The sequence below is a fragment of the Phoxinus phoxinus genome (assembly GCF_949152265.1).
Source record: "Phoxinus phoxinus genome assembly, chromosome: 14".
NCBI classification, from domain to species: domain Eukaryota; kingdom Metazoa; phylum Chordata; class Actinopteri; order Cypriniformes; family Leuciscidae; genus Phoxinus; species Phoxinus phoxinus.
The window spans coordinates 16,863,495-16,878,374 of record NC_136889.1 but is presented as its reverse complement, the minus strand read 5'-3'; the positions used below and the strand labels follow the sequence as shown (position 1 = coordinate 16,878,374).

At 36.5% G+C, this 14,880-nt stretch overlaps 1 protein-coding gene across 1 annotated transcript in view; it reads right to left on the bottom strand.

Annotated features, from left to right (window-relative positions):
* The window catches only part of spock2 (SPARC (osteonectin), cwcv and kazal like domains proteoglycan 2), a 35,775-nt gene that overhangs the window by 9,310 nt on the left and 11,585 nt on the right, over window positions 1-14,880 (bottom strand). Inside the window, exons 2-6 of the mRNA XM_079635891.1 lie at window positions 8,980-9,025; window positions 4,504-4,618; window positions 3,421-3,526; window positions 964-1,078; window positions 103-222 (exon numbers count right to left, since the gene is read on the bottom strand). Coding sequence (XP_079492017.1) covers window positions 103-222; window positions 964-1,078; window positions 3,421-3,526; window positions 4,504-4,618; window positions 8,980-9,025 — 502 coding nt within the window. The remainder of the gene's footprint in view (window positions 1-102; window positions 223-963; window positions 1,079-3,420; window positions 3,527-4,503; window positions 4,619-8,979; window positions 9,026-14,880) is intronic.

Here is a 14,880-nt window from a genome sequence, read left to right as displayed (position 1 = left end):
TTAGAGAAAACACAATATATAAATGTAAATGTACAGCATTTGTGGTATTGTGTGTGTATAGGAGGCTGCTTTCTGTGATATAAATGGACGTTAAAGCCTCACTTGATGCAGAACTGGCTACAGGATTCCCTGTGCTGTTCTGCTTGCCGTTGCCTTGGAGCAGTTGGAACCAGTCCCGCAGGCGATCTCCCAGATCTGCCAGGTCCTGCCCTGTGCAACTCTCTGTGGACAGAAAAGAAGAGAGATTGAGACAGCGAAAGGAGATAAGGGAGTGTCGGCAGACGTCGGTATTGAAGAGTAAAGCACCAATCGTCCTGCTTTTGCCCTTCTGAATTTGACGAGAAAAGCCTCCGGAGACCGCAGACATAAATCCGACATAATCAAAGTCAGCAGAAATTCACAAAGCAAGCAGCAAAGAAAGAGAACAGCATAGTCTGTTGATAAATCAATAAAGCCTTTGTTAGAGCGAGAGCTGCAGAATCAAGGGATATGTGAAAGAGACAAATAGCATCTGAAGATCATTCATTATTATCAACCAAAAAAATGATCATAAAAAAACTTAAAAGCTGACACTGAAATTGTGCTTCACTGAGCTTCAGAAGGTGTTTTTTCATAAGAACATCTTAAAGGGATAGTTCATCCAAAAAACAATGTCATCATTTTACTCAGCCTCAATTTTATTCAAACCTGTGTGACTTTCTTCTGTGGAACACAAAAAAACGTGTTTTGAAGAATATTTCAACTGTTTTAGTGAAACATTAACACTTTTAATGAAAGTGGGTCCATTTACACAAAAACACTGATCCACTTTTAAAATATCTTTTTTTATGTTTTACAGAAGACAAAGTCATACAGGATTGGAATGACATGAGGGTGGGTAAATGATTTTTGTCTGAATTTTCCCTTTAACAATCTTTGCAAGAACATTATTGCAGCTTTTGTAAGTGTGTTGAGGGCAGATACCGTGTTTGCTGTCCACGTCTGTGGCGGGAGCAATGGTGGTGGTGCAGGGGCAGAGACCAGCACATCTCACTTTCAACTCCTTTCCAGTGAGACAAGCCTGCTGCTCCAGTTTGCACTGATTCACACACACACAAAACACAAAGAATAAGCAGTTCCACCATAACACTTGTCCAGTGTCACATGCTCAAGTTCAGTGGCATGAATTGTAAGCCCAGATGGAGAACAATTATATCCTCAGACGACTAAAAATCGCTGGTTCAGCTAGACATCTCCATTAAAATAAGATGTCAACCTTCATTTCTTCCCTCACAAGGTCAGAAATAGATAATAGAGATAATGCATAATTCAACAGAACGGTTCTTTCATCCCCAAGTAGGCCTACCCAGAATCCCTTCTGACAACTCTTCTTTGATTTTTAAGGATGTCAAGGCCCACTGTACAAGGTATAATAGAGACTATTATCCATATTGTGCAAGCAGATTGAGTCACACAGAATATAAAATTAAATAAAAACATATATGTTTTTTGACTTGCACAGAATAACAATAAGAAATAACGTCATTGGCATTCATTGTTTAAAACCATGGAAACATAAGATGCAGGATAATGAAAGGATTATAGAATTACAACCCTTTATTAAAACGTTTTTTCAGTTTTTTAACAATCGCTAGGACACATTTATCAATACTTAGGTCACTTTTTCCAAAGCTCTTCACATAGTGAGCACAACAGCAATTTAAGTGGACTAAACTATTGATATCTTTCCATTGCTTTGGTACAAAATGCATTCGTTGACTACATCTTTCAAATTACATAAGCTATTTTCTCGCTCAAACACAACCACCACCAAAATTTTGTACCTACAGGCCAATTTGCTAATTACATTTTCAAAACTGTTAAACTTAAAGGGGACATATCATGAAAATCTGACTTTTTCCGTGTTTAAGTGCTATAATCGGGTCCCCGGTGCATCTACCAACCCAGAAAACATGAAAAGTGACAACCCGGTAACTTTGTTTTTGTAAGCCTTTCTCTGCAAGCATGCCAAAAAATAAGCCGGACGTCGCACCCCTTCTGACCTAGGAAGGGGATCTTATTATAATATTACCGCCCCTTAAGTTGCCACCCAGGGCGCCGCCATTCGGTTTTCGCAAGCGACAACAGTGTAACCAGTTCTGACGCAATGGCAAAGGTTCGCGTAAAGCATGCAAACTGTTCTGTCGTTGGCTGCACAGACGAGCACAGAACACTATTTGACCAAAAAATGTCACAGCCGTCTTATAAAGACCTCAGGGAACTGTGTCAACTTGTTTAAAAGTCAAACATGACGGTACATGCAAATCGATGAGATGAATCAATGTAACTCCACAACAACTACATAAATGTATCCACTCTGTATCAAAACTCTACGTAGATACAGGCCAATTTGCACATTTACATACTCTTTTCAACACTGTTACAGTAAACTTATTTTGGATGTGAAATTAAATGCTGTGCCAACTGCCAAGATGAAAGTTGGTTAGGAGAAGAGTTTTGAAAAAGTGACCCAGGTATTTAGAAATGTGTCACATGAAGTAAAAAAATAATGATGGGTGACAACTTTTGCTAGTGGTATTGAATAATGACTTGATTTGAGACATGTATGAAGTGATTTGGTAGTTTTGGTGCATTTTGGATATGATATTTACTGCTGCGTCAAGCTGAAAAGTGTTGAAAAAGTGACCTAAGTACAGAGAAATGTTTACTAGTGATCGTAAAAAAGCTGTAATTCAGTCAAATGAAAAAATATTTGTGACCAATATTTTGCATTATATTTATATTATTTTGTATTGGATATTATTTATCGTTATACTTTAAAGAGCCCATTATTACAATGATTCACTAAAAACAACACACTTTCCTTCCCATGTTTGTCTTTCACAAGTTATTGTGTGCTCTCGGGAAAACAGTTTTTGGGGCATTCGTGAGGAAACTTTCTCCAGGAAAGACCTAGCGGCATATTTCTTTATAAATGAATTCAGATGGAACGTTTAACACAATTAAAGAAAGATAATATGTGGTCTTGTGTGATGAAATTTACAAGCTTAACGAGTATGAAATATCAACTGTAACAGAAATATATCATAATTTATACAAACGCTGGATTGGAAGGAACTAAATGGAACTAAAAAAAACATTAATCATGATTAATTGTTTTAATCTATTGTCAGCCACAATAGTTTGTTTCTCTTTTAAAGATTTAACAAAGCAAAACTGATCCCTGGCTAGAAATGACAGATTTTTTTACTAAGTCCACTCAACAAAAATCTAATGAGAGAAAAGTCTGAACAAGCAAAAAACTGCAACAAATCCAATTGTATTCAAATAAGCCGAACTACAGAGAAACGTATCATGTCTATATGATCAATTTCTCTGCAGTTCAGTTTATTTGAATACAATTAAAGGAAATTGAAATACCTGAGAGGCGTAGTTGTGTCCATCAGAGCCACAAACAGGACTAGAGGAGGACAGTGGGCAAGCCTTACAGTTACTCTCCTCCTGTCTTATGACCTGCTGCTTCAACCTATAACACATTGGTCAAAAATAACATAGAATCAATATTAACATAAATCATCAATATGAAATATAAACTTAGGCTTGGGTATTTGTCACTTTAAAGGGGTCATGACATGGATTTTTTTTTTAATGTAAATATGTATTATGTATATAATGTTAAAGTTTTTTTGCACAAAAAAACAAACAAACAAATATGCGGAAAACGTTTATTTTCAACCCTCATTCTGACCCTTATCCGTTTTTAGGGAGCGGATCCTTTAAGGAGTGTCAGTAAATGGCTAGTCTCACGTAGCCAGACTGATGGCATAAGGTCTGGACTCCATAGCAGCTTTCATTGGCTGACTGACTGACATGTAAAGCAACCAATCCCAGTCCATTTTGTTTCACATCATGTTTAGGGGCATGAAAATGTAACGTCGATGTCCCTACAATAACAGACTGGTTTATAAAATTATTAGACGTATTTTAAAGACTTTTGAAAATCCAGCATTTAGCTGATCCTGATAAGCGATCAGTCACAGTTGTAAACACAGCGTTCTTCTTCCATGAGGGTTTGGCATCACGGCATCTTTGCGGACCGTTAAAGAAATTGACACATCTCCTGGACATCATGTAGAATTCAACCAATCAGATGATGACTTCAAAAAAGTTTTTTTTTTGCACTTAAAATGACCATTTTCAACCCTTTCTCCTTCGTTGCTGCTGTTCCTTTAAGACTTCTTTCTGAACAGCCATATTTGCTCATAAGCACTCAGATCTGGTTCTTTTGAGCCAATCATGTGTACCCTAAAGGCTCAGCAATTTGATTCTTCGTGATATGAAGTTCCTTCTGAGTAATGAAAAGCTAGACTGGACAGTTGCAGTCTGCACAGTGCCTTAGCATGGCACCAAGCATCTTTGATTCATACCTTAAAAAAACAAACACTATCCTGTGGCTGTATTATAGTTAATGCACATGAAGAGAGAGTCCTGTATATGGCTCACCTGTGCTCCAGCTTCTTGCGGTTGACGCACACGGCACGCTGGTAGCCCTGGGCAACACACACCTTATGTCGGCTGCATTTCACCTTCTGGCAGGGATCTTTAGTGGTGTCCACATCTGCAAGGGCGAGAGATGCACCCCAATAATCTACTGTACCATGTAGTCCAAATCCTTCTTGAGATTTTATTATTGCATTGTTTCAATATTATTGAATTTATATTGAATAATTTCAATTATTAATTATATATTTAATTTCAATAATACATATACTTAATAATTATTTAATTTACTTTTGCATATAAATTTAGTGTTTAAAATATATATATTTTACACATTTTATTAAATGCTGCCACCACAACCTGAACATAAATAAGCATTTTAAATGCTTATTTTTATTTCATTTTATTAATTTAATTTGTCATTTTCATCTCTATCACAACTAAAAAACCCTCTGCAATTCCACCATGAATCAGTCAAGCCCTTATTTACACTAAAGGAAACATACCACGACAAGCATCCTTGAGACAGAGAATGATGCAGAGAAGGAAAAATATAGCATAAAAAATAGCATCACTCAAATTCAAACGCAAAACTCTCTACGCTACAGCAGCATTACCTTAGACAGAGAATGATATTTCATGTTCTTCCGTAAGCCATATAATTACATCCTATACCTAATCTCACCATACTACATATAAAACCCAGACTGCCTGACTCCTGAGAAACAATATTTCAAGACGGATAGATTATTGCCATCTATACACAACGGCACAAGGTTGATCAGTAAGCCTCACTTTATCACAAAAGGCTCAAGCAGATTAAAGAGAACACAAGAATGATAATGTTGCTATAGCAACAGTCCAACTCCAGAGTGAGGACTGATTAGCTGCTCATATCAGTAAAAAAAACACACACACAGAACTCTATCTATGTCTATCCATTATCAACCCTCTCTTCATCATTCAATATTTAATATTGACTTGTCCCTTTAGAAGGCCTCCATGTGTACGCAATGCCAAATCCGTCTCAGAGTCCAGTGACCGCCTCTCGGTCTCTCTGGATCCTTTGTTACACTGGGCCGCATTTAATGTGATCATTACAATAGCAGAGTAGAGGTAAGGAGCTGCTGACTTAATATCAAGCCCAGCCGCTGAGCTAATGCAGATAATATACATCAGCAGCCAGAGACACTTAACGCTGAGCATATCAGATCAACTCACGAGGAAAGGTTCACGGAGATAAGGACGCGATACAAGCTGTGAACAAAGGGAAGGGAAAATGCAATCACGCTGATAAATAAAACACGCTTGCAGATTAAATAAAGACACCTCCATCTCTTTTTAATGAACTAAAGCTTTGTATCGACTCGATGGTCTATTAATTCACATACAGGATGACTCAACAGACTGCTGAGATGCTCTTTTCACAGGTACACACACTGGGAACATGAACTGAACTAAAATAAACATCTGCTTGTGATATATCTGTCCACACATCCTGGCAACACTTTGTTGACCTATTAATGCACATGTATTGTACAGGATGTGTGCAGCTCATATGAGACACGGATGATTAGCGATAGATATGCAATAAGATGTGATGCTGTGAAAGTTTCACCTTGAGATAAAAATCAGGATGAAAAAAGAAATATGTAAACTACCGTTCAAATTTTTGAGGTTTGCAAGATTTGTTTTCTCAAGAAATGAATATCTTTATTTAGGAAGGATGCATTAAATTGATCAAAAGTGACAGTAAATACATTTATAATGTTACAAAAGATATCTATTTCAAATAAATGCTGTTCTTTCAAACTTCTAATTCAAAGAATTCTGAAAAAATAGTTTTCATGAAAACTGTTTTCAAAATTGATAATAATAATAAATGTTTTTTTGAGCATCAAATCAGCATATTAGAATGATTTCTGAAAGATCATGTGACTGAAGATTGGAGTAATGATGCAGAAAATTAAGCTTTGTCATCACAATATTACAGTTTTAGTGTAGTTTTGGTGAGCAGAAGAGACTTCTTTCAAAAACATTTTAAAAATCTTACCGACCCCACACTTTTGACCGGTAGTCTATGTGTAGTGCATGAGTATGTAAAATATCCACATTAAAGCCTGTATCCACATTAGAGTAAAAAAAAAGAATGTAAAAAAGATAGTTTTGAATATATATCTTCCAAATGTGCTTGTTTACTCACAATGTGACTATATATCTCACAATGACTTTGAATCATGAGAATAACTGTGAGAAATATTTTTTTATCCCAAAATTATTTTTATTTTTTTACTCAAGAAATGCTAGTCAGGGTTTTTGTCTGTATAGTAAAAAGACATGAGCAAACATCATCACATAGTGTTTTGAGAAAAACAACATTCACAATAGATACATATCATAGATTTATCCTGAAGTTGTGTGACAACTGCTGTGTTGATAACTTGTAAAATGCAAATGTGTTCCTCATTAAAAAGGTAAGGACCACTGCCACCTTCAAATAAGCCAGTGTAAATAAGGCTCTTTGGGAATTTCGGCTGCTTTGGTATCTGTGAGCTGTCTGCTGCCTGAAAATCGAAAACATGGAGAGCAGATGCTCGTGAAATACCAGACTATAAATACAAATTTACAAGGCCAATTAAACGCAAACGTAAATAATTGTTACTTTTCAACATTTCCTCTACACTGCAGATTTATCTAATACAATTTCTATCATTCCACAAAAAGGGTGTGTTTTAACACTTAAAACTGGTTGGCCAGAAAAAAATATCTTTAACATATTTTAAATGGATTTCTTTTTACTTTTAAAATCCCTTCAAATTGCAGTTATTTACAAAATACAAGTGATTGTGACACTATAAGATGAGTGAGCTGTTCCTTGTTTTTCTCTTTGCAATCTGAATTGGACTGATGCATGCATTGGCTGCTTTAAAGTGGAAACAAATGGGTGGGACAAATCTCTTTTACCACTGCCTCATTAATTATCTCATAAAGGAGACAAAATCATTCAATGCGACAAGATGAATAGATTCTATTTAATCAATTTTCAAAAAATTATGATTATGAGTGCATATTGTGTATACTTTCTAAGAAAAGTCTGTAAAAAGAGGTTAATATGAAGGAATTTTTTTACAGGTTTTATCCATATTTTGAAATAAGCATTGCATTGTGTTGGTTTAGAGCTTAAAGGAAATCTCTGTAAACTTGATAGGATAATTAGTTCTTATTAGTTCAGTTTTTCTACTGATTTTTTTATTACATGTATGGCCCCTTTATATATGTGATTAATACTTAGTTGGCTTTGGTTTGAAAGTGTTCAAATCAATAATAGCACAAATACAAACTCTTAAATATTATTTAGCGTTGTATAGTGCTCTCTAACCTTTGACAAATGGATCTGACAATAAGTCCCAAATTGTCAAGGAGAATGAGTTCAGTTAATGAGTTTCAAACAAAAGATGTGAAGTGGGTGTAGTGACGGCTGCACAAGTAGCTTTAGTGCCAGCTCAAAAAATGGACCATCGGGTTCATGGACCTCTGTTCTTGGACATATGAAGCTTAAGTGGATTTGTGCTTTGAAGGAACAAAGCCAGTGTCAGTCAGTGCTAAATCAAGCCTCCGGGGCTCTTACTGGGTCTTCTGTGGAACTAGCAATTATCCATTAATTACATCCTGAGATATTTGCTAATGGACTCCTCCATTCTGAGGACTTCGCTTCAACTGAAAAATCAAGACATTATGTTCAAATGTGTCCGGGCAGTCTCTTTACACCAGCACAACGAGGAGATGACCTCATCTCTTGTGTAAGCAATTAGTGTTTGGCAGCCGGGAAGAAAAGTAGGGCTGTCTGCTGTGACAAACATACAGTCAAGACTAACCGCACCATTGAATAATAATTACAATGGTTGCACGACACTGTTAGGGATTTGTTTTAAAACACTAAATATTACATTTCTGACTGAATTAATTCAGACCAGAGAGCTAAAAATGCAGTCTGGAATCAAACTCAAGACAATTCGAGACAGTTTTGATTTTTTTCAAACAAAACTAATTTTAAATAAACTTTGAAAATCTAAAGTTTGAAATTTGCTAAGTGTTCAAATCTAGTCAAAATCTAACAGCGATGACCTCAATGTAATATCTGAATACTCTCTTACATATATTTGCATACTGATTTGCATTGTGATTAGATTTCTCTCCTCAAATATGAATGCTAAATTGTGAACAAGATGCATGCAGAGCATCATGAAAATGCATTCTTTATTTACACAGAAACAAAACGTAAAACTAGCATTAATTCTCCAATAAATGCTATGAATGCAAATCTAGTCTGAACATTTAACCTGATGTAAAATGAAGCTCCATTTAAAAATAAACTAGGCCATTGTTTGGCACGTCATGTGATTTGGGCACTTAAATTGAATGGCTAAAAGACCGCTCCATAATAATGTGATGCTATTAGTAATATTAAATATGACTTACTTTCATTTGAGCTTTGATTTTCATCCCATGATCTGATGTAATCATCCTGACAGAAACAAAGAAGTCAAACAGTCAAATGTGCTGCATAGAATGCACTTTAAGCCTTTAGTCAAAAATAACACTTCTGTGTATCTATCATTAACCAAACTTAAACGTACAGTACTAAGATGTTTTAGTTAGTGCAGAGCAGTGAAAAAGCGCTAATGGAAAAAAGAGGGATGGAACTTGAAGAAAAACAAAACAAAAAAAGGTGAAAGCTTGAATGAATCGTCAAGCAAAAATGCATAAACAACTTAGACTGCATAAAAAGTAGGTTACAGCTTTGATGGAGAATATTAGATCAAGCAATTTAAAAGAGACATCAAACACAAGCAAAGTCATGATACAGCACTACTGACCTCCACTTCCTGGTGAAATGTGAGAAGGATGAATCAAAGACAAAAGAGAAGGAGACAGTTAGAGGAGAGCGATGCATCTCTAAGGAGCAACTATCAAGGAAAAAAGACAGGCTCCAACTGCTAAAAAAAACATCTATTCACTGTGATATTCCACGATATTCCCACATGTGTCCTTTTAAAAGAGGCAGTTGCTTTAAGATAATTATACACATGGTGCTCATAACACTTTCAACACCCTGACTAATAATAATAACAACCGTTTTTGTAAAGTTCACAAGCTTATTAGTGTCATCAGCAGTCATTTATCTTTGCAGTTGTAGGTGTAAACAGGAGGTGAAATGGCATATTGATTGAATTTGGCTTTCTCAGCTAAAACATTGCAATAAATAACTTTTCTGTACTGTAGCAAATGTGCATATGTCAAGTGGCAATACATACACTTTATCACTCATGAAAAATAAAAAATGTCATTTTCATTAAATAGAAATTACACAATAATTTAATAGGCTTTTTGATTAAACACATTATGGCTAAATCTATTTAATAATTTAAGTCTATTTATGCTGCCTATAGACAAAGGAAATACTGTGTACTAAGACATTAGATGTCCATAATCAGTAAACATCTAATGAACAGAGTGGTAAAACTTCTTGAATATATTTTTTATTTTTAGTTTATGAAAATTGAAGGAACCACCTATTTAAACACAACCCTGAATTCTTCAGAAATGCACTTTTGAGAGAAGAGAGTTATACTCAGTGAGCGTGAAGTATGTGGAAAATTCTGTGTCACATCAATGTGTTCCCCCTCGCTAAAAAGATGCAAGGATGAATCAGAGCAGAGAAATATTGCCACGGCTAACATAAATATTGCCACAACATATCATCGTCATCTAATTTTTTATGACCATCATCACTACACATCACCATCATCGAGATTTCTTAAAAGCTTAAAAAACTTGAGAATTCTTCTAGCTTAATAGAGTGCAACAGTGTGCCACTTTTTCAGCAGCCTTGGTTCCAAAAGTATTTTTCCCATACAGTTATAATTCATTAACCAAATCAACCAGCTATGAACTTAACCAACTTTATTTGAAACAAAAAAATATTAGAAAATCGGAAAAAGGTGGGAAAATGAGGGAAATAACTACAATCCCATGAAGTAATCTGATTTAAAAAAGATGGAGACATCTAAAATTATTAAAGATGTTTTGTATTTATATAGAAACAATATATTTTAAATGTATTGCAAAATATTGAAGGGAGTGGATTCTGGCTTCACAGCTGCTTCAATATATCTAATGAGTGATTATTTTTCCTTCTAAATGTCACATGTTGAATGACTTCTCTAAGCTCATGAGATTTTACTTAGTTATAGAAGTTACCAGTGTGATAAGTGAAATGATCTTTTCATGTATTCTCTAATGTCTGTATTCAATATCTGAGAGGTGACGACTGAGGGTCTGGCCCATGCTTGCTCATTTAGCCCGGCTTCCAAAGATAAAATATGGACTCGTTTTGTTTGAGAAAGGTCTTCAATATGTGTTTTAACATATATCTTTTCTTCTAGTTAAACCATGACAACTAAAGGTCACAAGGGTCATTGGAACCAATAGTTTAAGTGACCATTTCTTAGTTAAAACATTTACTTTATTGTTCTATATTAGAGTGTCCTCTCACTGAGAGAAAGAACATGTTATCTTGGTGTTTTGGGTAGAGTCTCCTGTTTATAGTTAGAGCCCGACCAAATCCAACCTTGAATAAGCTCTGACGCAAAAGTGTGTGAAATTCGATGTAGTATGCACTCCAGGCAGCTAGGTGGCAATGTGAAGCACTGAAAGTGAAAGTGACGCTGACACAGTTTTTCATGTTTAATATACGGTAAAGCTGCTGCTTTAACCCTCTGTGCTCTTCACGTGTCGCTCAAAAATGACAGATTTTTATTTTTTTTTGTTAATGAAATTAATTCTATATTTTAGTTTGATAATGTTTTGTTATTTTCCTGTACTGGCGCATGCCTGTGACGTAAACGCGTACGCGAAGCCTTCACTTTCTAGCAGACTTTTGCGTTTTTACCATTTAGACGGGAACGCGATGGTGGAGCGTTTTTAAGATTTCCACTCTGGGGGGTGGTTTCACTTTTTTGCGGTTTTAAGCCCCAAAAACGCCGTTGCCGTGTAAACGAAAGGCACATCCGATAAAATATTTTTACGTTTTCACCCGCGAACGTTCTTGTGTAAACAGGGCCTTAGCCAATCACAATCATTCAACCTGAAGTAATGACGTAGCTTAGACCTTGGTGAAGGGTAACTGATCTTTGTAAATGCAGAGCATGGCACGAACTCCTTCTGAGTCTTGAAGCTGACTTCTGCCTGATGAAACTGCAAACTATCTTCAGTAAAAAAAATACTTCAATTTATTACAATTCTGTCTTAAATTGACTGCACTTGTAACTCCTGGTCTTAATTAATCCTATCTGGTCCTTGGGTCTTTAACGGTATATCCCCAAACAATATATTTAAGAGCAAAGGGAAACTGTCATTCGCAGTGATTTATGGGAGTGGGTGGACGCTAAAGCGTTCTTTTGTCGCGATTTTCTGATTAATGGCTATTTATCTGCAGAATCATTTTTCATTAGGCATTCCCCTCTTGAATGCGATTAAAAAAAAAAAGTTTAAATATTGAGGACTGATAGCTTCAACAAAACCATATACCACTGATTAACAACTTTGTAGCTTACAGTAAGTCTGTCTTTAAAGGTTTATAAGTTGTTGTTCAACATGAATTCCCCTATGGAGAAAATGAATGGTATTTTTCATTCCAGAACCCGACTCTTGCATTCTATATGCAGAAACAACAATAAGTAACAGTGGCTCAACCGATGGTTTGCGTTTGGGGCGTTATCTGTCTCACTATCGAATGGAAGAAGGGGGATACAGAGGAAATTACATACTTTCCTTACCGAAGGACCTTTCCTCTCCTTATGAATCATTATATTAACAGCTCAATTGTCATCAAAAATTTGACCACATGAGTAAACCCAACAATTTGTTGTCTTTGAAAGCATAAAGACATTTTAGAGTCAACTGCACTTGAGACTATCTAGGAAGCAGTCCTCCCCATGAGCCTCTCCTGTATCCGGAGTCAGCTCATCTTTGGCCTGCCTTGAGTGAAGGCTGCCAGGACTATCCCTCAGAGGATCATGGTCTCATCAAAAACACCACAGAACGCATCAACCCCTCCTGTGTTGACTGACAGCTCTTTTATTCCTCGTATGTCTGAAATGTCATCGGGCATGTCTGAACATGCACTCTGTAAATTCATCTTCGATTTTGGAGGCCCTGATAACACCTGTGCATGTTTTTATGACACACAAGCATTTGATTGGCACATGAGAAGAAGATCAAAAGTGATACACACATGCGTGTGCGCGTGTGTTCAAGCAACAGTTGGCGGGTGAACTGGATCTGTCTTTTTCATTCATACCTGACAAGTTCCATGCCATATATGCACTATTGTGCTCCTCTGTTGCTGCTTCTATGAAAACATCTGCGACAGAAACATGGCACAAAGGCATCAGGGAACACAAATCTATCGTATTTACCTTTCAATAATTTTTTTCACGTGATGTGAACCTTATATGAACGCCCACCTGGAAGGCAAAACAATGCCTTCCTCCACTGTCCGACTGTTATTTTAATCAGCTTTTTACTAAGTATTAATATAGTGATGTTAAAACACCAAATTCAGTATGCACCTTATTGATGATACATTTGATACTATGCACGTTAAGTGTTATCCCACAGCAAACCATTATAAAGAATATGCGTAATTTATTAAAACAATGATAATGGAGGACCAAATTCAGTATACACCTTATAATGAAGCATGCTATGTACAGGCAAGCAAATGAACCCAGAATCTGAATGCAACAGTTTCAAGTTAAGCATTTTACCACAGAAACTATTATAAAGAAACCCCTTTACATGCCATTTAATGGGTTACGTTCATGTTATGGGCTCATCTGGTTGTATATAATATGCATCAATGAGTTTACTGTATTATATGTTGTAATCACGCTGTCTTAATACATTAAGCTATGTTAACATAGCGTTATTATTCGCAGAAAATCCTGATCCACTATGAGAAAGCACACATTTCACATTCTAACACACATGTCCCAAAACACGGCATGTTGCAATCTGTGACAAAGTAGAGGGGAGCCAATAAGCGTGATAGTGATATCACTGATATCTCTGCCATACAACATGTCGTAAAGCTTATTGAGGCGGCATTTTTATGTAAGGAGTGTGGGATTTGACGTTTCATGTCGCTGCTGAGAATAGAGATGAAGATCGCAGAATAAAGGCTCAAATTTGGGTCTGTTCCTCACAATCGTATGGATTCTAAAGATCTGGATTACAGCGCACAAATAAAATGTATAACTTTTGTGAATTTATGTTGCATTTTTGGTGTATTTTATGGTTCTGTTGTTAGTCATAGCATAGGACTATCCTGAGAAAATGCCTTTTGAGTCCCACTGCAAACCGAATAAATATTACATGATGTAATAAGTAATAAGTACACTCAATGAGCTGAAGCACTACTGAACAACAGTGCCTGGCAACCTGCTTTCAGTGTGTCACTTGTCTCTTTAATTTCATGTCATGCCTTGTAACCTTAAGGGGATTCAAGTTTGGCTGTCTCTATTTTGCCTTTTCTGTTTCCACACATTCTAGAGGTTTGCTTTGACAAGTTTGGCATGCTCAAAATTACTCCTTGTTGGAGGCGCACAGAGAAGCAGCCTTCCATAATTGATTAAAGCCGGATGGACCCTGGTGGTAATGACCTCACAATGGCCTCACACCCACATATTCATCACATCCCAGTGTTGCTGGCAATCACGCAGGCTCCTTACAGTTCATAAACACCCCAGGCAGTGCATGAAGCTGAGGGCCCACACATCTATTCCTTTGACTCTGAATCTAATCGGTCGTGTTCCACAAGCTAAAAAAAATCAAGGGAAAAACAGATACTGTATTATATCGGAAGCTTCCAAACTATGTTTTCACTGTCACACCATGGCTATAGCTGACAGGCAAGTACAAGCCTCCCACTTGATTTATGCATAGGGCCTTTTCCGACTGGGCTTTTCAGATTAGCGGCACACGGGAACATCAAAAGCTTCGCTAACAGCCCCCCCCCCCTTTGACTGTGAACATCCTTGCTTTCCACATGTAGAAAAAACTCTGGCCTGCCATTCTGTAAGGGTTTTTGTAGAGCCAAGAGCGGCACGCAGATCCTCCAGGAAAGAACCTCAAAGAGAGTGCTGATTTCTCAGTGAGAATGCCCTAAGAGTATTTGTCACTGACTCATGCATTTAAGTGAAAACATAACTTAGGGTGAATGCTTCATGGTGACTTTTATTACAGTTATCTTTATTGAGACACATACGAGGTTACCATGTGCACTTTGATGCATGAGACATTTAACAATTTGACTTT